Source organism: Manis pentadactyla, chromosome 3 (assembly GCF_030020395.1).
Source record: "Manis pentadactyla isolate mManPen7 chromosome 3, mManPen7.hap1, whole genome shotgun sequence".
In the NCBI taxonomy this organism is placed as follows: Eukaryota; Metazoa; Chordata; class Mammalia; order Pholidota; family Manidae; genus Manis; species Manis pentadactyla.
This window is the reverse complement of record NC_080021.1, coordinates 46,072,905-46,097,662: the sequence shown is the minus strand read 5'-3', so window position 1 is coordinate 46,097,662 and position 24,758 is coordinate 46,072,905. Positions and strand designations below refer to the sequence as shown.

General features: G+C 40.4%; 1 protein-coding gene across 5 annotated transcripts in view; it reads right to left on the bottom strand.

Annotated features, from left to right (window-relative positions):
• Window positions 1–8,998: 8,998 nt before the first annotated feature.
• The window catches only part of CDH17 (cadherin 17), a 100,398-nt gene continuing 84,638 nt past the window's right edge, over window positions 8,999–24,758 (bottom strand). For 4 of the 5 annotated variants that reach the window (XM_036933149.2, XM_036933140.2, XM_036933131.2 and 1 more), the window contains 5 exons: window positions 24,285–24,415; window positions 21,776–22,015; window positions 17,499–17,615; window positions 17,263–17,376; window positions 8,999–9,915 (listed from right to left, as the gene is read on the bottom strand). In XM_036933149.2, the coding sequence (XP_036789044.2) occupies window positions 9,815–9,915; window positions 17,263–17,376; window positions 17,499–17,615; window positions 21,776–22,015; window positions 24,285–24,415 (703 nt within the window). In that variant the 3' untranslated portion in view covers window positions 8,999–9,814. The other variant, XM_057497894.1, reaches the window with a different exon arrangement.

Here is a 24,758-nt window from a genome sequence, read left to right as displayed (position 1 = left end):
GAACCTGGAGTTTGAGAACATCCAGAATTCCTTCTGAAGACCTGACAGGTTTTTTTGAGTGAGAAGATTAATGGAAAGGAAACTGCATAAACAGAGGCTGTACTGGTTGTCACTGTTATTTTCTGCCTGCTTCTTAGGAATAAAAAATAACAAATAGTAATTTATAGATTAAGTGACTATTGCATGACTCTGAGGAAGATGATCCTTAGCTAAATTCAGTGTCCTAATTCAGGGGGCTACTATCGCATCAGCCTTTGGCTAGGGCTCTCGTCGAGAGAGCAGGCTTCACCACTCGCTATTAGGGTGAACACTTGCTCACTCTCGGCAAACGGTCTCTTCTCTACTTTTCTCTCCTTTCCTCACTCTGAGGGAATTTTTCCATGATTCTTGTATATTCTAAACATGATTTTATAAAAAGGCTATGAGCATTACTAATGTTAAGCTGCATTAAAGAGCTGGACGTATGTCAAGAAGAAAACTATTCAGGGCAGGATTCCAGAAAACACATACGCAAATGACTTCAATCCTACCTCCGTTGGATGGTGTTGTCCTTGGATGAAATGTGGCGATTAATAGTCCCTTGAAATTCTGAAATACTAGAAGCTTCTTCAGGGGTTGAGGTTTGTGGCAAAGAGTTTTGCTTAGATTTTTAAGTTGTTCCATTGTAGCAGAAAGTTATTTTGGGTTCATTCTTTGTATTCTTGTCCAATAATGTCTAATCTAGGGTGAGGAGAGGCTTCCCAAATTAAGTCACAAATCAGTTGAGGCTAAAATGAGAGTTCTGCTCTTTAATAGTCTTTAACAAGTAGGACACAGATTTTGGCTTATATGGTTAATAGGTAACAACCTTGGGCTCAGGTGAATTGAGGCAGCTTGCTCTGCTAAAAAGAGCAGAGAATTGAACTTCTAGAAGATTTTGGAACTGTTCAGTTTAATTCAGCACTAACCAAGAAGATGTTTTATTGAAAATCTGTGCTGGCAGCATAGTTACTATGGTAATAAGACATGGTCCCTGGTCTTCAAGGGGCTCAGAGTGTGTGTTTTATGGGGGTGGGGTGGGAGGATGTGAACACATGAATAAAAAGAAAGAACAAAATTTGATATTCTGTAGAGAGACATTGTCTTCTAGACAAATAAGGTAAATAAATGTCTATTGCACATCAATCAGGCAGAACATGTACAAAATGGTTACAAGTCTTTACCTTCAAAATGTATGGTATGGAAGTCCATAAAATTCAAAGTTGTGCAAGTGCATAATTCAATGAGTGAATCAAATAATATGCTCTGTTATATCTCTGACTGGAGGTAAAAAACAAGAACTGACCGAGGACACTAAAATTGGTGAAATCTATCTCTACTTCTAAAATTCTTGAAGGGATTCGAAAAAGGCAATCTGAAGGACTTTCTGGGCACTGGGAGTTGCTTTGTCCATTATGTACGGTAAAGTGAGAATAGCATCCATAGTGGTTTCCCCAAAACAACCTCATTCCTAGGCTGGGAAGCCATCTCAGAGTTCAGTCTCCTTATTTCAGTGCTGTGTTTGGTCCCCCAAAGGAGCCCACCAAAACACCCTAGGGAGAGAAGGTTGGACAACTGGCTGTCATGGCCTCAGCCCATGTTCCATTAAGTAGAAGGAAAGCCCATGGGGTAAAGAAAGCTAAATTTCAGATACTGAAAATGAAGGTGCTTCAAACCTGCTGGGAAAAAACTAATGTTTGTCTTCCCACAGGCTGGCATTTCTTGCCCAGTGGGTTTCTCCTCCCTGGCCATCCATCCCTAAGACTCTGAATCTGCCTATCCTGTTCAATGCTTGTTTCCTTAACAGTTTCTGCACACGTCAATCTCTCCATTCTTTGACCTGTTCAGCAGCTATTCTCTGTGTTATTGTTATACATCTTGGTTCCATAATTAGAGTCTAAGCTAAGCCATTCATCCATTCAACTATGGAGCATCTAATACACCCCAGGCACTGTGCTCAGTGCTGGGACACAACAGTGAACAAAGATCTCTGCCCCTAAGGATGCAAACTAATAAAGGGCATAATTACACACTATGGAAAGTGCTAGGAAGGAAATTAACAGGTACTAGGATGGAAAATAACAAGCAGGACATCTCAGAGGAGCAACCTTTTACACTGAGACCTAAAGCAAGATAAAAGGCCAGTTGCACGAAAGGGGCTCAGGGTGGGAGGCACATATAAAGGAACATAAGTGCAAGGAGCTTGGCTTCCTCAAGGACATGGCAGGTGGTCAGTGTGAGAAGCAGAACGAGCAAGGGGGCGGAGGCAGGAGATAAGGTCAGAGGCAGGCAGGAGCCAGATCAGGCAGGCCTGAGAAGGTGCCTAGTGGTATATACTTCATTCACTCCACACTCAGTGCTCAGCCAGGACTTTCTTTTATAGTCCCTTCATGCCCAGCACAGACCTTTGTTCAGAACAAACTTTCAGCAAATATTCAACAACTCAAACAACAGAGAAGCCCCAGTCTTGTAATAACACTTCCAGATCCTCCCACCCATCATGCTTCTCCCAGGAAATGGAGTTCAGAGGATGAGGACTAAATCTCATCACTAATTCACTTCTTTTTTTTTTCACCATTATTGAGATATAATTAACAAATGGTAAGATATTTAAAGTATATAATGTGATGATTTGATGTGTATATATATATTTTATGAAAGGATTCTCCCCATCTAGTTAATGACCACATCCATCACTGCAGAGACCAGCTCTGCAAACCAGCTGAACCTGAGAGGAGTGGGTGGGAGATTGAGAAACACAGAGATAGTTACAAGAAAGACATAGAAACCAAAGCTAGGATCAGGAGGTTCACTGACCACTGGTGGCAGACAAGTGATGTAGTTTTATTTCTGAGCACAGCTTATATGCACAGGGTCACAATGACGTCACTTCCAGGCTTATATCATATCTGGTGTTGTCACTTCTGGATCTGGTGATCTCATTTCCGGAAGTGATCTCACATCCGGCCCTCTACACATCATCGTACATATTTACCATTTTTTAGGGGGTGGGTAACATTTAAGCTCTACTCTCTTAAAAAATTTCATTTGTATAATGCAGTGTTATCAAACTATCTGCTTCCAAGAAGTGGTCCAACAATGTGGCTACAGTCTGAGGCTTGGGAGCTGTGCTGCTGGAGATTCTTATCCCAGATCTGTTTCCACTAGCTGTGCAGGGCAGGGTATGTCAGTTCAGCTCCTGGGCCTCAGATTCCTTTCCTGTAAAGGGGGGGACCTAACAAGAGTGTTTTCTCATAGGGTTTCTGTGAGGATTAAAAGGGCTAATGCATGAATAGCCCTGAACACAGCACCTGACACATGGTAAACAGTTAATAAGTGATTAGCTCTAGTTATATTAGCATTAGCATTATCAACTGTGGCCCTTAAAATGCCCAAAATTTCCCAATTCCACTCTTCCTTTTTCTGTTTGAAGAAACCCTAAGGTCCAGTTGGATACAACTTCCTCCATTCTGGGTTCCCAGATGACCACAGCAGCATTTGTGTCTCCACTTTGCTGATACTCGATACTTCTCACATTGCACAACAATTGCTTAGGTGTGTTCACCTTAAGCAATTGTGAAGTCCATGAGAACAGACACAGTGCCCCTGTGTAATAATTCAAGACTCACAGTTTTCACATGTAACATCTCTGAAACTTGCTAGGATGCATCTTACTAATAATGGCACAGCGAAGTTAATAGTACTCTTTTCTATCTTTGTGTCACACAAAATAACGATGCATTTTACAAGAGATGGCAGCTTAGATTGGAGGAAATATGGTAGCTCTGGGCATGGGCTGTAGAGTATGACTTCTGGGGTCATTTATTATGTATGTGACCTTGAGCAAATTGACATCCTTAACCTTTCTCTATCGTGGTTCTGATCTGCACAATAGATATAATAATTGTACTGCCCTCATACAGCTGTAGTGATTCCATGACTTAATATATTGTAAGGCATTTAGAACAGTGCCTGGGACATTATAAAAATTGTAGAATTACTAGCTACTGTTATTTGTGTCCCTACTGACCAGCTCAGTATCTGGCCATAGTGAAGCTCAGTACATAGCTGACAAATAAGAGCAAAAGAGCAAAGTAAGTCTGAGAGCAGGGGAGGGCAGGCTCAGACCTTCCTTCAAGAGGCCCCGACTTCAGGAACTAGCTGAGGGCTGCCTCAGCCTTCAGGATCACACCCTCAGTCTGCCATGAGCACAGGGGGCTTCCAAAGCCAGGTGATTTCTGCCCAGCAATCTTGGCACTGGGGTTCGGCATCCCCTGCCTAGATATTCTCAGAGCTGTGCATGGCCTGACACTCTTCCTACCAATCCTCTTCCCTTCCTTCTCCTCCTTAACAGCCCAACTTCCCTCATGGTCTGGGGCTCCCAGCCTTCTCTCGTCCGTCCCCTTTACTCCTCCCATGCCTCACCTCTCCTATATCTCTTCCTTGTCTCATTTTGTCTCCGTGTCTGCTTCATGGAGGGCCCTCCTGCAGAACACACTAGTACCTATCTACTAAGCGGGCCCAGCAACACTTCCTCGTCTCCTGCCTGGACAAGCACGGTGCCGCCAGAGGGGAAGCAGCTGAGCTGAGAGGATGCAGAACAGCCCTGGAAGAATTCAAAGCCCGGGGGAGCCTTACCCCAGTGCCAATGTTTGGCACCCACTGCGCCAGGATTTGTTTACTCAGGGAAATCCCTTTCCCTCTAGCCCCAGGAAGGCAGTCTGAGATGCCACTGCAAAAGGCAAAATGCAGCAGGGGAGCTAAGCCACGGCCTCTGCCCCTCTGCCCCACAGTGGACTTGGGCACTTCCAGAACCCTTCTTGGTTGTGTCTGCCGCTGGCCAAGGCCATGCCCAACTTTGTGCCTGAGCAAAGCCACAAGAAATTCTGCTTTTGGGGTCTTTTCTTGGCCAAGACAAAACTAGGCAAAGAGGCCTAGTTTTATCTTCTGCTACCAAAAATATACTGTTTTCTCCCAGTCCTGCACTTAATTTAAGAGAGTCACTAAAAATGCTGGGTAAACACTCATGCTATTTTTATTCCTGCCTCCCTTGTGCACACACCCTCCTCCTTTTCCAAATGTAGCTTTTCAAATCCGGGACTTAAACATTAAACCAACTGTTGCAATGGGAAAAATGAAATGCTTTCTCTAAATCAGATGACCCCTTGTTTCTGTAGCTTTCCCCTTCCTCACTTGCCCTCCCTGTCTCACTGCCCTCTCAGGATCCTTGGACAAGGATCACAATAAAAGAGGGGCTTTGGTTCCTGTCCAAAGAAGCCAATGACCATTGGATACAAATACCTCATGGAAGCTTCAAGTATGACTTGTGCTTTAGCCATTGACATTATTAGACTTGGATTTCAGGGCAGCCCTTGCCCTTTAGAATTATCTATCATCTCAGGAGGCTACCTTCCTTGTCTTCAGGGCCCAGATGGCTTACAAATGAGTAGCACATAACACATACTCAAGAAATCAGTTTGAAATGTCAAATGGACCCTGTACCAAGCTAGGACGGTAGTCCCCCCTCATCTGCAGTTTAGCTTTCTAAGGTTTCAGTTACCCTTAGTCAACCATAGTCCAGAAGCAGATGATCCTCTTGACATATTGTCAGAAGGTCAGCAGTAGCCTAATGCTACAGCACAATGCCTACCTCATTCACCTCCCTTCCTCTCATCATGTAGGCATTTTATCATCTCACATTATCACAAGAAGGGTGAGTACAGTACAAGAAGATATTTTGAGAGAGAGATCACATTCGTGTAACTTTAATTACAGAATATTGTTACAATTATTTTATTAGTTATGTTGCTAATCTCTTACTGTGCTGAATTTATAAGTTAAACTTTACCATAGGTATGTATGTATGTATAGGAAAAAACAGTACATATAGGGCTCGGTACTATCTGAGGTTTCAGGCATTCCCTAGGGGTTCTTGAAACATTCCCCTTGTGGGTAAGGGGGGACCACTGTATGTAAAAATGGAAAACCAATTAAATGGGAAGTAATTGTTTGTGTTTTTTAAAATATTCTTTGTTTTTGTACTATCAAAATATTTCTTTAAATAGCTAATTATCCAAGCACAAGCATAAAGAGGGTCACTTTACACAAACATGCATTTTTAGAGTAATTTTGGAGAGATGCCTCTGTGATGAAAAGTGAAGCATTGCTGTTTGTTGCTCAGCTCTGGCCTACAAAGGGGGCTGCTGCTCTGCTGCAGGAAAAACCAGCTTCCCTCTTCTCAGCTTCATGGCAGGAGCTTGCAGGTTCTGACATGGTAGCAGAGTGCTGGGTCTGGACCCACAGGCTGCTCCTCAACGGAGCTGAAGGATCTTTGTGGGCAGAGAATGGCTCTCCTGACAGCAGCCCCTCCTGCCTTCCTGAGCTCTGGCCACAGTTGTGGAACAGCCCTCACTCATGATTGCATCTGGGACAGGGTCTGGGCAGGACTGCTTAGGGTTAAGGTGCCCAGAAAGTTGACAGGATTAGGGGGCCGATGTTCTGAAGAAGGATGCTGATTTAGACCCTAAAAAGAATCATGTTCCCACACTAGCCTGGTACTAACTTGGCCCTCTTGGGGTTGTCTGGAATAAGGGTCTCAGGTGTCATTGCGCATTAGACTCACTGGAGGAGATTTTAGAAATAGATTTAGAAAATACTAAAGGGTCCCTGCACAGAGATGCTGGTTCAGTTGGGGACAGGGCCCTGGAATGAATATTTTTGAATAACTCCTCCAGGTGGTTCTAACATGCATCCATTGAGAACCCCTGGAGCAGACAGCTGACCATCCAATGCCTGACCACACCTTTTGGGACTCAGCCAGAATGAGACAAGCTTTTGTGAGAAGTTTAGGAACAATGCCAGTTTGTGTGGTGTTTGGGAAACACATGTGCATTGTGTGTATATTATATGGATATATTCACATGTGTATAAAATAAGCATGAAAGTGTATACAATATACATGACATACATGAATGCAGGCAAAATAAAAAATAAAATTAACCTTGAGATAGTCTCCTCATGAGAGAGCTTCCAGGTTTGAACATCATTTTCTTATTTTCTCTGTTACTATTTTAAAACATTGTTATTATGGACAAATATGTGATTCCATTTATATGAGGTATCTACAGTAGTCAAATTCATACAGACAGAAAGTTAGTGGCTTTCAGGGGCTGGGGGAGGAAGGAAATGAGGAGTTATTTTTTAATGGGTCGAGTTTCATTTAGGAAGATGAAAAAGTTCTGTAGATGAATTGTGGTGATGTCTGCCCACCAATGTGAATGTGCTTAATGCAAATGAACTGTATGTTTAAAAATGGTAAAAATAATTTTTTTAAGTTGAATTATAAGGTATTGTATATTTTCAGGGAACTTTAAAAGTTCCAAGTTTAACAAGCTCCCATCATGCAGACAGCATTGTACAGAACCTGGGAAGCGAATTGTTTCCTTCTTGCATTAGATGCTTTTCTGAGGCAACCTCAGCTTCCTGCCTGTGGTTTATCTAGACCATGGGCCAACACCCTGAGATCTCACTCCTTATTTACTGCTCCTCAGACACCCCTGAAACTTTCTACATAGCTGCTCACACAAGTTGCCACATATACTTCCCGCCCTAGCCCCTGAGACCCACCCAGTCTCACAGCCATTTCTTAACCACCAGGCATTCTTAGGGGCTTTGTCGCTCACAGGTCTCATTCACCATTACAGCCGCCCTGAGGATGTTTCAGTGGCTGTCAGGATTTCTATGTAGGGAAAAGGAGAGTGGTGAAGTGGGAGTTTAAAGCATCTTTGTGGATACTCTTAAAGGAACACAAAGAATGAATTAGTTCCAATTTTTCAAATGCATGGCATTTAGACAACAGTAGTGTAAGTGGCCAAAATCAGCCAGTTATTTCATTTATTCATTCTTCAAAAAATTATGGAGGAGTCACTGAGTCAAGACTTGTTGTGGTTTGAAAGGATTCTTAGAAGTCCCAGACTAGTTGTGGAGATCAAATGGGCTCTAATTGTAGAGCATAAGCAAGGTCCAAATATCCCCTCTTTGGCTGCAAGGGGCAGAAGGCCATTCAGCTTTAGGTAAAAAGGAACGTACTGGCTCATGGGAGAGAGAAGTCCAGGGTAAAGTTGCCTTCAGACACAGCTGAATCCAGGTACTCAATATGTTCAAAATTTTCTCCTCTCATCCCTTGACTCTCTGTGTTCCTCATCCTGGGGCAGGCTCACCTCTTGTGGGGATCAAAATGCTCTAAGTTTACTTCCAACTAATTTAGCAAATTCTACCTAAAGTGAGCTATATTTTAAGAGTTTCAACTAAAATTCTGGAAGTGAGTCTCACTGCGATAAAGTGCCCATCTCTAGAGCCAGGTGGATGGAGGAGAACAGAGGGCCGGCTCTCCCCAAGCTGTATAAACTAGGTGGGGGTGGGGGAGACATCTCCAGGGGGAATGGGACTTCCCCTACCAGAAGAAGGAACGCATCCTGGCCAAAAATTTTCCTCCCCAGTGTGGGAGTGTAAATGAAATAGTGGCCTGGTCTCCTGTAGGAAATCAGAGAAGGCTTCCCAAAGGCAACAGTACTTAAACTGGTCTTTAAGACTTTCAGAATGCATACCATCTGGCTGCGGAAAGAGGGGAAGGTTAAGAGGGAGGGCCCATCTGGGGAAAAACAGCACAGAAAGTAAAAATACTGATTGATGATTTTAGATGAGAAGGTTCTGTGTGAGCAGCCTATTATTAGGTGATACAAGCTGGTCCAGAGAGGCCAACACCAAACTGAGGCAAGGGAGACCCCCGAGCCCTCCTCCCCAGACTCACTTCGGGACTGCCTCAGTCTTTCAGTTACAATAATAATCAGGGCAAGCATTGCAGACCCTTCCTTATGGGCCAATTCTACGTGGGAGGAAATTTTGATAAGCGGTAGGTGACCATTGTCCTCTAGTCCTTCCCTTAATGAATACAGAGAACCAGGAAGCAGAGCCAGAGAGATCCGAGAAACAAAACCACAGCCAACGTTTATTCTTGGATTTTTGTCCCCACTTCTTTCATGCTTCCTTATTTTCCTCTACCATTAAATATACAATAACCAAAACTTTATTACTATACACACAAAGAAAACATGCGCAGCATGCAAGCACGGTAGGGAGTGAGTAAGCCCTGTCAGTGGCTGGCTTCCACACCAAGGATCATGAAGTGGGCTTCTGTGTGGTCTGTGTGGGGCTTGTGCCATTCCCAAGTGGAAAAACCTCAAAAGAAGCCCTGCATAAGCCACACTGAGCTCAAGAAGGTTAACAACACTGAACAGTTTCTGTTCAAGCTAAGGGACACGTCTCCTCTTTAATTTTTTCCTGAGGCTTTGCTTTGTTCTTTTCTCCAACAGATGTTTTAAAATTAGTGAAATGCCAAAGGAGATGTGAAGAAGGGGACACAGGATGGACCAGAAAAAGCATAGGTGGAATCCAGAAAGTTCTGTGGTGGGTGACTGATAAATCTCCTTGGTGAAGAAAATTGAACAGACTATTTCATCAGCCCATCTTTCCTTGAGGGGGAAAAACACATACATTTTTGGTTTTGGATAAATAGCTACGGCTTTTGCAGAAGGGAAGAGTGTCATGGGAAAGTGGAAAACATCTCTCATGTCTATAGCACATGAAATATCAAAGAGTAATAAAATATTAAAGGGCAAGAGGGTATACCTGTAAAAAAATTACAGTGCACATGTTGGATAAAAAGTAAAGTTATGGGACTGAATGGTTGTTACTGAAATAGCACTTGGTACATAAACTCAAACATTCCTTTTTAAATTCAGTTTCTCAGAGGTTTCACTTCATATGCCTGAGCACTTTCAACATTATCTTTGCCTTTATTCTTCTTTATCTGGATAAACACCACTGCTAAAATTATACCTGAAAGAGAAAACTCAGGGTCAAATAGATGGAAACTTACAGTGTACTGCCATATTCATTTATAAAGTAGCACCCTGATTGGATAAAATGACTTATGTAACTTCCTTTGTATTTCTCCTTGTGAATAAGGAATTCTAGGCATTATCATTTATCTTATTGTCAGTATGTCTCAAGACCCACGTCATACCTAAGCTGGTGGCTATTGCTGGCTCTTCTCCAGGAATATAGGACATAATGCCTGCACTGCTCTGAAGGCTAAGTGTGCAAGCATCTGATGTACCACATGTACCTCCCATTATGTCAAAGAAGACGCTAGAGCATCCCTTAGGTTCCCAGTTCATGATTTCTCTGCAGAAATGAGTAAAAACAGTCTTTTATCCCTAGTAGTTACTGAACTTTGGACATAATAAATGTTGATTCCAGTCCTTCACCCCTTCCCTAGAAGAAACAGTCCAATCAGAACAAGCAGAAAGCTGTTCTCTGACCTGTCCATCCATTTAAAGCCTACTTTCAGTGTGTCTACACCAATGACACATTTTCTTTGGCGCCTCCCTCATGGCTCCAGCTTGACTAGTCTACCTAACCTTCCTGGTTTCTCCCATCTAGGAACTCCTACAAAATTACATTGTGCAATTTAGCACTAAATGTGCACTGTAAGTCAGAGACTGATATGGAAAAGGGAATTGCTTTAAGGAAATTAATCTGGCAGACATTTGCATGAGGAATCATGAAGAAAATATTTTATACTCAAGAGACCCATCAAGAATCTTGCAATAATCCCAATCCTATTTTGAAAAAATTAAGGATATGAACTTATAAAGTCCTATGACTTCTAGTTCTAGATATCCCTAAACTCATTCAATCCTCAACTTGAAGTCAAATTATGGATTAAATTGTCATGTTAGAAAAATGCCATTTGATGCATAAACTCAAAAATCCTTTCCAGATGGGAGGGCAACTAGAATAAAAAAAGGCTTAGCAGTAGAGAGAAGCATGGTAAGTGAGTGGGACCTCAAAAGACTAGCTCTACTTAGCACTAGACCACAGTTTTCAGTAAGAAAAACTGATCACTGTGCTCTCATTAGGATGGGTAGTGGCCATGTCACAAAGGACCTTCCATGTCATAATAATGAGGATTTCAGATGGAATGGTATAAGGAAATGAAATTTCATTTAGAGCTGTGAATCAGAGACTGCTGTGAGAGACTGGGTTATGGTAGAAAAGACCAGATGCCAGGAGAACAATTAAGAATTCTTAGAATAATCCAGCCCTACTTTTAAAAGAGAAAAGAGGAGGAGCCAAGATGGTGGCATGAGTAGAGCAGTGGAAATCTCCTCCCAAAACCATATATATTTTTGAAAATACAACAAATACAACTATCCCTAAAAGAAAGACCAGAAGATACAGGACAACAGCTAGGCTACATCTATACCTGCAAGAACCCAGAGCCTCATGAAGGGAGTAAGATACAAGCCACCGCCTGGGTCATGCCCCTCACCCCAGCTCCCGGCAGGAGGAGAGGAATTGGAGCGGGGAGGGAGAGGGAGCCCAGGACTGCTAAACACCCAGCCTTAGCCATCTGCACCGGGAGCACAGACACACAGCATATGGTGTGCTGGATATTAAGGAAACAGAACAGTAAAACCTGCGAGTGGGTCGACGCAGCTGGCGCCCCTGGAACAAAGAAAAGTGAATGCACTTTGAAAGTCTTAAAGGGACAGGGACCCCACAGCTGTACGGAAGCATCCTGGGACACAGAGCCCAGCAGCTGGGAATCCCGGGGAACTCCGGGCGCCCTAACCCCCTGTGCTGCAGCACAACTCAGAGGCCCCTCGATGGTGATAAACAGCCTCCTGCCTGTTCCCCCTCCGACATGGTTCCACCATAGCAGAGCAGCAGCTTCAGAGTGGCAACGCCCACAGCAACCACGCACAGAGTTTCCTTCACGGCGGCTGGGCAAGAATCAGAGACCCCGTCTGTGCATAGCTGCCCAGCACAAGCTGCTAGGGGTCGCCATTATCCCAGGAGAGGAAGGCCACAAACTAGCAATAAGGGATGTTCTCCCAGCTGACACATGCGCCAGCTCCCCACAACTACCTCTATGGCCATGAAAAGGCAGAAGAATTTGATCCAGACCAAAATCACATAGACAACCTTTGAGAAGGAGCTTGGAGATAGACCTAACCAAACTTGCTGAAAAAGAATTCAAAATAAAGGTAATAACCATGCTGATGGAGCTGCAAAGAAAAATACCTGAGCTAACGGACAAAGTAGGAAGGGAGACTACAGAAATAAAACAATCTCCGGAAGGATTTAAAAGCAGAATGGATGAGATACAAAAGGCCATTAATGGAATAGAAACCAGAGAACAGGAATGCATAGAAGCTGATGCAGAGAGAGATAAAGGATCTCCAGGAATGAAACAATATTAAGAGAACAGTGTGACCAGTCCAAAAGGAACAATATCCGCATTATAGGGGTACCAGAAGAAGAAGAGAGAAAAAGGGATAGAAAGTGTATTTGAAGAAATAATTGCTGAAAACTTCCCCAAACTGGAGGAGGAAATAATCATTCAGACCACAGAAGTACCCAGAACTCCCAACAGAAGGGACCAAGGAGGACAACACCAAGACACATAATAATTAAAATGGCAAAGGTCAAGGACAAGGACAGAGTTTTAAAGTCAGCTAGAGAGAGGAAAAAGGTCACCTACAAAGGAAAACCCATCGGGTTATCATCAGACTTCTTCTCAACAGAAACCTTACAGGCCAGAAGAGAATGGCATGATATATTTAATGCAATGAAACAGAAGGGCCTTGAACCAAGAATACTGTATCCAGCATGATTATCATTTAAATATGAAGGAGGGATTAAACAACACCCAGACAAGCAAAAGTTGAGATATTCCATGGAAACAACAGGGAGAAAAAAGCAGGTGTTGCAGTACTAGTATCAGACAAAACAGACTTCAAAACAAAGTAACAAGAGATAAAGAAGGACATTAAATAATGATAAGGGGGTCAGTCCAACAAGAGGATATAACCGTTATAAATATATATGCACCCAACACAGGAGCACCAGCATATGTGAAACAAATACTAACAGAACTAAAGGAGGAAATAGAATGCAATGCATTCATTTTAGGTGGCTTCAACACACCACTCACTCCAAAGGATAGATCCACCAGACAGAAAATAAGGACACAGAGGCACTGAACAACACACTAGAACAGATGGACCTAATAGACATCTATAGAGCTCTACATCCAAAAGCAACAGGATACACATTCTTCTCAAGTGCACATTGGAACATTTTCCAGAATAGACCACATACTAGGCCACAAAAAGAGCCTCAGTAAATACAAAAAGATTGAAATTCTATCAACCAATTTTTCAGACGACAAAGGAATAAAACTAGAACTAAGTTGTACAAAGAAAGCAAAAAGGCTCACAAACACATGGAGGCTTAACAACACGCTCCTAAATAATCAATGGATCAATGACCAAATTAAAATAGAGATTAAGCAATATATGGAAACAAATGATAACAACAACACAAAGCCTCAACTTCTGTGGGACGCAGAGAAAGCAGTCTTAAGAGGAAAGTATATAGCAATTCAGGCATATTTAAAGAAGTAAGAACAATCCCAAATGAATAGTCTAACGTCACAATTATTGAAATTGGAAAAAGAAGAACAAATGAGGCCTAAAGTCAGCAGAAGGAGGGACATAATAAAGATCAGAGAAGAAATAAATAAAATTGAGAAGAATAAAACAATAGAAAAAATCAATGAAACCAAGAGTTGGTTCTTCAAGAAAATAAACAAAATAGATAAGCCTCTAGCCAGACTTATTAAGAGAAAAAGAGAATCAACACACATCAACAGAATCAGAAACGAGAAAGGAAACATCATGATGGACCCCACAGAAATACAAAGAATTATTAGAGAATACTATGAAAACCTATACGCTAACAAGCTGGAAAACCTAGAAGAAATGGACAACTTCCTAGAAAAATACAACCTTCCAAGACTGACAAAGGAAGAAACAGAAAATCTAAACAAACCATTTACCAGCAACAAAATTGAGTGGTAATAAAAAAACTACCCAAGAACAAAATCCCCAGGCCAAATGGATTTACCTTGGAGTTTTATCAGACATACAGAGAAGACATAATACCCATTCTCCTTAAAGTTTTCCAAAAAATAGAAGATGACAGAATACTCCCAAACTCATTCTATGAAGCCAAGATCACCCTAATACCAAAACCAGGCAAAGACACCACCAAAAAAGAAAACTACAGACCAATATCCCTGATGAACGCAGTTGCAAAAATACTCAACAAATATTAGCAAACCGAATTCAAAAATACATCAAAAGGATCATACACCATGACCAAGTGGGATTCATCCCAGGGATGCAAGGATGGTACAACATTCGAAAATCCACCAACATCATCCACCACATCAACAAAAAGAAGGACAAAAACCACATGATCATCTCCATAGATGCTGAAAAAGCACTCGACAAAATTCAACATCCATTCATGATAAAAACCCTCAACACAATGGGTATAGAGGGCAAGTACCTCAACATAATAAAGGCCATATATGATAAGCCCACAGCCAACATCATACTGAACAGCGAGAAGCTGAAAGCTTTTCCTCTGAGATCGGGAACAAGACAGGGATGCCCACTCTCCCCACTGTTATTTAACATAGTACTGGAGGTCCTAGCCACGGCAATCAGACAAAACAAAGAAATAGAAGGAATCCAGATTGGTAAAGAAGAAGTTAAACTGTCACTATTTTCAGATGACATGATATTGTACATAAAAAACCCTAAAGACTCCACACCAAAACTACTAGAACTAATATCGGAATTCAGCAAAGTTGCAGGATACAAAATTAACACACAGAAATCTGTGGTTTTCCTACACATTAACAATGAAATAATAGAAAGAGGAATCAGGAAAACAATTCCATTCACAATTGCATCAAAAAGAATAAAATACTTAGGAATAAACCTAACCAAGGAAGTGAAAGACCTATACCCTCAAAACTAGAAGACACTCTTAAGAGAAATTAAAGAGGACACTAACAAATGGAAACTCATCCCATGCTCTTGGCTAGGAAGAATTAATATTGTCAAAATGGCCATCCTGCCCAAAGCAATATACAGATTTGATGCAATCCCAATCAAATTACCAACAACATTCTTCAATGAACTGGAACAAATAGTTCAAAAATTCATATGGAACCACCAAAGACCCCGAATAGCCAAAGCAATCCTGAGAAGGAAGAATAAAGTGGGGGAGATCTCACACCCCCACCAACTTCAAGCTCTACTACAAAGCCACAGTAACAACACAATTTGGTACTGGCACAAGAACAGAGCCACAGACCAGTGGAACAGAATAAAGACTCCAGACATTAACCCAAACATATATGGCCAATTAATATACGATAAAAGAGCCACGGACATACAATGGGGAAATGACAGTCTCTTCAACAGATGGTGCTGGCAAAACTGGACAGCTACATGTAAGAGAATGAAACTGGATCACTGTCTAACCCCATACACAAAAGTAAATTCGAAATGGATCAAAGACCTGAATGTAAGTCATGAAACCATAAAACTGTTCGAAAAAAACATAGGCAAAAATCTCTTGGACATAAACCTGAGTGACTTCTTCACAAACATATCTCCCTGGGCAAGGGAAACAAAAGCAAAAATGAACAAGTGGGACTATATCAAGCTGAAAAGCTTCTGTACAGCAAAGGACACCATCAATAGAACAAAAAGGTATCCTACAGTATGGGAGAATATATTCAAAAATGACAGATCCAATAAAGGGTTGACATCCAAAATATATAAAGAGCTCACACACCTCAACAAACAGAAAGCAAATAATCCAATTAAAAAATGGGCAGAGGACTTGAACAGACAGTTCTCCAAAGAAGAAATTCAGATGGCTAACAGGCACATGAAAAGTTGTTCCACATTGCTACTCATCAGAGTGCAAATTAAAACCACAATGAGATATCACCTCACACCAGTAAGGATCGCCACCATCCAAAAGACAAACAACAACAAATGTTGGTGAGGTTGTGGAGAAAGGGGAACCCTCCTACACCACTGGTGGGAATGTAAATTAGTTCAACCATTGTGGAAAGCAGTATGGAGGTTCCTCAAAAAGCTCAAAATAGAAATACCATTTGACCCAGGAATTCCACTTCTAGGAATTTACCCTAAGAATGCAGCAGCCCAGTTTGAAAAAGACAGATGCAGCCCTATGTTTATCGCTTAACTATTTACAATAGCCAAGAATTGGAAGCAACCTAAGTGTTCATCAGTAGATGAGTGGATAAAGAAGATGTGGTACATATACGCAATGGAATATCATTCAGCCATAAGAAGAAAACAAATCCTACCATTTGTAACAACATGGATGGAGCTAGTGGGTATTATGCTCAGTGAAATAAGCCAGGCAGAGAAAGACAAGTACCAAATGATTTCACTCATATGTGGAGTATAAGAACAAAGAAAAACTGAAGGAACAAAGCAGCAGCAGAATCACAGAACCCAAGAATGGACTAACAGTTACCAAAGGGAAAGGGACTGGGGAGGATGGGTGGGTAGGGAGGGATAAGGGCAGGAGAAAAGAAAGGGGATATTACAATTAGCATGTATAATGTGGGGTGTGGGCACGGGGAGGGCTGTGCAACACAGAGAAGACAAGTAGTGATTCTACAGCATCTTACTATGCTGATGGACAGTGACTGTAATGGGGTTTGTGGGGGGACTTCATGAAGTGGGGAGCCTAGTAAACATAATGTTCTTCATGTAATTGTAGATTAATGATAACAAAAATTTTTTTAAATATCTAAAAAATAGATAGATAAGTAAATAAATAAAAGAGAAAAGATGTGAAGTGGTATAAACCTCTTCACTCAAGTGGATATGAATTGATGAAGTATATACTTTTAATAATTAATTTACAAAGAGGACAAGAGTTGAAAGAGGGCAATTACTATGCAAGGCACTGAGCTTTTCACAAAAGAGAAGGCAGCTAAACATGTGGGCTCTGTCTAGACAGGCCAGGGGCCAAGGCAGAGTGAGTCCTGTTATGCAGTGAAATTATTCTGGAGTAATAAAGAATCAGGATTGCAGTCATGGAAATACACAAAGGGAAGTTCTGCAACATTTCAGGTATGTCAGCATCTGGTTCTTGCCTAGGCTGCCCTTTGAGCAGCCACCAGACCAGCACATGACAAGAGACCTTGAAGTGAGCTCATGTTTCTGAGGCCCAGGACAGGAACTCTTCAATCTGACAAATCATACTCACCAATGACTAATAAAGTGGTCAGGAGTATACCAACCGCCATGCCCACAGTGGGCATCCCAGGCATGTGACCTGCTGGCCGGAAACAACCTTCTTCCCCACATGTGCAGAAAGTAACTGAAAAGCAAAATGATATTCAGTAGGATACATTTTCGAGCCAACAGTTGCAGATTAACATATCAAAGACAAGACTTCTCTCACACCACCCGTGGTCACTGACAGCATTTCGAGGGGCTTACCAGGTAAAGAGACAGTCCCTTCCAAGGGTGGGCGGCCACCATCACTGATGTGGATTGGGATGTAGTGAACTCCCTCCTCGAAGCTTGTGTGCTTGGTGGAGAGTCTGGCATGAGTTCCTGTCAGAATAAGGAAAAATATTCAGGACATGGAAACACAACTTCAGACCACTGGGTCAGCAGGTATAAAGCTCATCTTTGCATTGTATACTACGGGTAACTAGGAAACGGCTACGTACGAGTACGACTGAACTACTCAAAGTATCCTCACTCCACATGTACCTCCCGTTATGTCAAGAGGACGCTAGAGACCCTTAGGTTCTCAGCTTATGATTTCTCTGCAGAAATGAGTAAAAAAAAAACAGTCCACTATCCCTAGTAGTTATGTTCTAGAAAATTTCTGCAAACAGTGAATTAGAAAGAGAAAATATATTTGAAGAAATAATTGCTCATTTTCCCCCAAAATTTGATGAAAACTCTAAATCCTCACATCCAAGATCAGTAAATCTCAGGAAAGAAGAAAAATGAATAGAACTACACCAAGGCATATGATCATCAAATGTTTAAAACTAAAAATAAAAAAATCTCAAAAGCATTCAGAGAAAGAAGACACATCACAATCAGGGGAACAAAAACAATGCAATCCAGAATGCAGGGGAGAAATACCTTTACAATACTGAAAGAAACAGTATCAATAATGTAAAAGTATTCCAGTCAAATATTCTCCAGTCACTATGGAATTAAGTTAGAAATCAGTAACCAGAAAGATGTGGGGAATCCCAATATGTTTGGAAACCAAATAACACACTTCTAAATAACCCATGGGTCACAGCAGAAACCTAAGGTGAAATTAGAAAGTATTTGGACTGAATGAAAGTGGAAAACAAAATATATCAAACTTTGTGGACTATAGCTAACACGACACTAAGAAACAAATCTATAGCACCAAATTCCTATGTTAAGAAAGAAAAAGTTCTCAAATTTATTGCCTCAGCTTCCACCTTCATAAAAATAGAAAAGGAAAAACAAATTAAATATAACATAGGAAAAACAAGGAAATAATAAAGTTCTGAGCAATGAAATAGAAAATAAAAAAATAGAGAAAAATCAATGAGACCAAAAGCTGGTTCTTTGAAATATCAGTAAAATTAATAACCTCTAGCCAGTTTGACCAGGAAAAAAAAAGACATAATTCTCCAATATCAGAATGAGGTGATATCACTACATAGTTTGCAGATATTAAGAGAGTAATAGAATAATATTACAAATAACTTTGTGCCAATAAATTAGACTAATCAAGTGAAATAGACAATTCATTCAAAAGACACAAACTAATAAGCTCATGGAAGATGAACTCTATACCTTTCATGGCCCTATATCTACTAAAGAAATTGAATTTGTAGTTAAAACTTCCTACAAAGAAAACCCAGACACAGATGGCTTCACTGCTGAATTCTATCAAACTTTAAGAAGAAATAAACAATTTTATGCAAACCCTTCTGGGTAATTGAAGAGGGAGAACACTTCCTAACTCATTCTATGAAGACAGCATTACTCTGATTCCAAAACTAGGCAAAGACACTAAAAGAAGTTAAAAGTTAACACTACTACAATAAAAAATTAGAGACTAATACCCCTCTTGAATGATGGAAAAATCCTTTAAGTTTTAGCAAATCAAACAATGTATACAAATGCTAATATTTCACAAGCAAGTAGGCTTTATCCCAGGAAGAGAAGGCTGGTTTAAGATCAAAAGTTGGAGGATATAATTCACCAATTAACAGACAAAGAAACAAACAAATCAACCACACAATTGTGTCAAAAAATGAAGAAAGTACTTGAAAATTTTAGCATCCATTCCTAGTTTTAAATTTAAAAACTCAAGTTTTGCAGAAACAAGTCCTCAATCTGATAAATGGCATATACAAAACACCTACAGCTAACTATATACTTAATGGTGAAAGACTGAATGTTTTCTCCTTAAGATCAGGAAGAAGCCAAGTTATTTCTGCTCTCATTACCTTATTCAACATTATAGTGAAGATTTTAGCCAGTAATAAAGCAAGATAAAGAAATAAAAGGAATCCAAATTGGAAAGGAGATGAAGCTGGTATTATTCACAGATGATTGTCTATGTAGAAAATCTATGGAATCTTTTAAAAAAAGGAAGAACTGATAAATGAGGTCAGCAATGTTATAGGCTACATGCTGAGGATGTGTAAGATCAATACACAATCAATTATGTTCTTATATCTTGAATTACTGAAAAATTTTTTATTTTAAGTACCATTTAAAATAGCATCAAAAATATGAAGTGTTTAGTGGTAATTTTGTGGGAACTATGCACTGAAAATTGAAACACCTTGCTCAGAGAAACTAAGGAAGGCTTAAAAATATGGAGACGTATGTTCATGGGTTGGAAGATTCAATTTTGTTAAGATGTCAGTTCTTTCCCAAATTTAGCTATAGATTCACCCAATCCCAGTCATAATCTCCATAGGCTTTTTTGGTAGAAAAAGATTTGCTAAACTCTAATATTTATATAGAAATGCAAAAGACCTAGAATAGATTAAGTAATCCTGAAAAAGAACAAAGTTGGAAAAAATTGTACTACTTGATTTCAAATCTTAAACAAAACAGTATAGTATTAGTACAAAGATAGAGATTAATGAAACAGAAAAGAAAGTCCAGAAATAGATCCATCTGTATGTGGTCACTTGATTTTTGACAAAGCTGCTAAGATAATTCAATATAAAAAGGATATTTCCAATACATAGTGTTAGAACAATTAGAGAACCATACTAAAAACAATGGACCTTGACCTTTACCTTGTACCATGTACAAAAATTAACTTGAAATGGATCATAGAGCTAAATGCAAATGCTAAAACTATAAAACCTTTGGGGGAGAAAAAAATTAGAGAATTTTATGGCCTTGGGTTTGGCAAAAATTCATGAACATCACACAAAAAAAGTCACAAATTATATAAGAAAAAAAATCAATAAATTGGACATCATCAAAATTTTTTAATTTGTTCTTCAAAGACACTGTTACAAAATGGAAATGCAAACCATGGCCTAGGAGAAAATATTTGTAAACATACATCTGATAAAGAACTTGTATCTAGACTATATAAAGAATACTTATGACTCAACGAAGAAGCCAAACAGCCAAATGTTTTAAATGGGCACAACACTTGACCAAACACTCACCAGTGAGACATCTGGGTGGCAAATAAGCACATGAAAAGATACTCAACACCATTAGTCAGTAGGGAGAGACGAATTAAAACCATAATGAACTACTAATATGCTCCCACTAGGATGGTTAAAATTAGAAAGACTGAGCGAGTTTTGGGGAAAATGTTAAGCAACTAGAACTTTCATACATGGTGGGAATGTAAAATGTTACAAGCTATCTGGAAAGCATTCAACATTTTCTTAAAAAGTTAACTATAGAGCTACCATCTAACCCAGCCATTCTACTTCTAGGTATTTAACCAAGAAAAATGAAAGCATCTGATCCTATAAAACCTTGTCCACAAATGTTTATAGCAGCCTTATTTGTAATAGCAAAAACTGGAAGTAACCTACATGACCATCAGTTAACTGAGTGGATGATAAACCACATGTGATGTAGCCATATAATAGAATACTACTCTGCAGTAAAAAGGAATGAAGTACTGAGACATGTGACAATGTGGATAAATCCCAAAATGAGTGCCCTAGCCAGACCAAAACAGTACATACTGTATTACATTGAAAATGCAAACTAATCTACAGCTATAGAAAGCAGATCAGTGGTTACCTGAGGATGGGGAATGGGCAGGGTGGAAACGGGACTGCAACAGAGCATGAAAAACTTTTGGGGGTGGTGGAAATGTTCTTATCATGATTGTGCTGATGGCTTCAAGGTGATGGTACACACATATCAATTTTTATGAAATTGTAGACTTTATGTGCTATTTATTATATTTCAATAAAGCTGTTCTTAAAAATCATGAACTCTGTTTCTCAGCTGTCATTGATTTTGTAAATGCTGCTCAGTTGTCCAACTATCCACCTACACTAAGGGGATGCTGTGTGTTAATCTTTCCTCCCTCCAAAGCCCAGGGCTTCTCCGCTCTAGACAGCTTCCCTGGGCAGGTTTCCAAGGCATGAACTTCTCCCCTGGGGCATGGAAGAAAGAAGCTCTATGTTGAGTACAGCAAACACACAAAAGCAAATAAAAACTAATTTCATCATCCATCTGTTCTCCTCCATATACTTTTGACAACTCACCATTGATTTTGGTCACTTCCCAGTCATTTTGTAAGCTTTCACTGCCGAGGGAAAATGTAAAATGTAGACCTCGAAATGACACTTGATCATCATCAGTGGCCTCGAAAATGAGACTTCCGGGTGCTTGGAGTGGGTAACAGAGGAACAAGCCTGTGTACTCTTTGACTAGTCGAGGGGGGTTGTCATTCACATCCGTGAGAGTCAGGTGGAAATCTGCTATGGAGCTCAAGGAGGATCCACCTAAGAAATTGAGCCATTGAAACATGCTATCAGCTCTCTCATTTTCCTCTAAATGAGAAAAGATATTTTCTTATCTTAAAAAAAAAATTAATAGTTCAAGTAGTTGAGTATATGGAGGTAGTAGAAATGTAACAAGCTTTTAGAATCAGACCCTGCTTTATTTCCTGGTTTAAAAGTCTTAATGATCATAATAATCATAACTAAGATTTATGTGCCAATATTTTATTTACATTACTGCAACTTTGATGTACATTCACAGATGAGAAGACTGAGACTCAGAGAAGCTGTGTAACTTGCCAAAGTTCACACAGCAACAGAGAGCCTTCCAACCCAGGAGGTCCGACTTTAGAGTCCACATCCTCTATTGCTCAACACTGACTTAAGCATTTTATTAAGTTACATTTCTCCAACTATATGCCTTCACAAATGCCTCTGTGAGGATCCCACATGTAGTGCTCTTAGAAAACAGTGAAGGGCTGCACAAACATTATTTACTATGATGTAATGGTGAAAAATTTAGACTCCATAGCCTGTACAGTTGGTAACTGTGTGATTGTGGGCAAACTACCTCTCAGGGCCTCGATTTCCTCATCCATAAAATATGGTCAGTAATAGTACCTTTCCCACAGTCTTGTATGAGGAGTAAGTCATTACACTGAATGCTTAAAACAGTGCTATCAGTGCAATGCAAACTCTGACTATTCTCATTCTCCCTGACATCAATCACAGATATTGTTTTACACTTTCAGATTCCAACTCGCTTCAATTCCAGTAAACAATGTTTTCTAGCTCTTCTTTTCAACTATCTTCTATGGCCCTGACTACACTCAACCAAAGGAGGAAAAGCCATTGCACTCTTGACTTCATTTTGTCCACTGCATCATTTCAGGGCCAACAACTGCAAAAAATGGAGCAGGGTTTTGAACCCTGGTTTTGGTTCTAAAATGCGAGAGGCCTTGAGGACACATCCACAGTGAAGGGTTGATCTCCACAATCTGTTGTGGTGGAATGCACAGCATAATGGCTCAGCCAGATATTTCCAGCTGATTAGTCAGGAGCTTTTAAATCAAGAGTTAAATATATACAATGTGATAGTGGAATGTGTTCAACCAGAAGCAAGCAAGGCAGAAAGCCAGCCCCTGACCCTCCTCAGCGAGGCCCGTCCGTCACACACAGCCGTTCCAAACACATCTGCATTTCTACCCTCTTTGGTTTAACTTGACTGCAGTATTTTTGTTTTTCTTAATCTTTTCACATGATGGATCCATTTTAATGATTCCCACCTACTGGAATGTTCCCCATTCCAGCTGCCAACCCTGGACCTCACATTTTGAAAGTTTATTTTTCTGTCTAAAACTGTATTTATTTCGTCCTAATTTGTTCAATTCTCATTTTCTGGTAAACCAAGCAGATATATTTACTATGTAATTAGAGGCTCAGCTCAGCATAATGTCAACAGAATGCCTACTCTAAGTTGGAAAATTCCATTTAAATGCAAAGAAATTCAATGTTTTAATCACCAGCCTTATACCTAAGAGTTTATGTTTATTTTTATTTTTATTTAAAATTCCCTGGAGCCCCACATTCAGAGCCAGTGGGCAATATGTATCACCACAACCAAATTAAATGGAGTGCAGATTATATAAGGATACCTCAACATCCTTGGTTTATCCATATAAAAAATGTTTCCTATCAAAAGTTCACCCGATTTCATCAAAACACAGCTACCCAGGCCTACCCAAATGTACTGCATTAGCATCTCCAGGAGTGAGCTCCTACTGTCTGTATTGAACAAGCTCCCCAGGTGATGTTGGCACAAATGAAAGTTGAGAACACTAACCTTTTCTGTTTCACAAAAGCTGAAACCTGAGTCCCTGCTGAAGGAGCAAGTAATGGTCTAAGTAGCAAGGCAGCGGTTTGACCCCACTGGCAGGAGAAACCCACACCACTTTGGAGAAAGTAGGGGCTGGTGGGTACTAGTTCAGCAGGGACACAGGAAGCTTCCAGAAGCTGTAGCCATTACAGAGTGAGCAGCATCCCTGAAGCCGAGCCAGCCTCCTTGCCAGCCTGAAGGAGCCCTGCTCCGGGCAAAGGTGGTTCTCATCCTGAGCAGAACCAGGAAGGCTGAGCACTTCCCCTGACACTTGGACCTTTGCAATACTTCCACTGTAAGCTATTCTGACAATTTCTCATCTGCCTCACCTTCCCCTCATTCCTATTGATATATCCCCTAAGAATCTGTTCCGGGTTTGGGGGGGTTTCTGCTCACCTACTTCGGTTGCCACCACTTGTACCCGATACAGACTTTCAGCTTCTCTGTCCAGCGGAGCCATGGTAAAGATCTCACCAGTGACAGGGTCAATTTTAAGCCAGCTTCTCTTGTTGCCTCTCAGTGAGTAACTTCACGAAGTGAAAAGAGCAAAAGAAAGCCCAGATTACTCTGCATGACAGATGATTTATGCATCATTATGCTTTTATATCAGTACTATCCTTTGCAAATTATTTATAACATATTTACAGGACTATTATCTAATATCAGTGCTTTACTTGCATACCATCTATCTTCAAAAGGAGAATTTATCCATCATTACAAAGTGGTAGTTGTACTTGTTTTGTTAGAAATGGTATAGTCACAAATTCTGAGGGGAAAAAAGTAAAACTTTCTTGGCAATCAAAGAATTCCAATTAAAGCAACCTGGAAGAAACTTTTAAAACTGATTAGTAAACCACCCCCTCCAAGAAA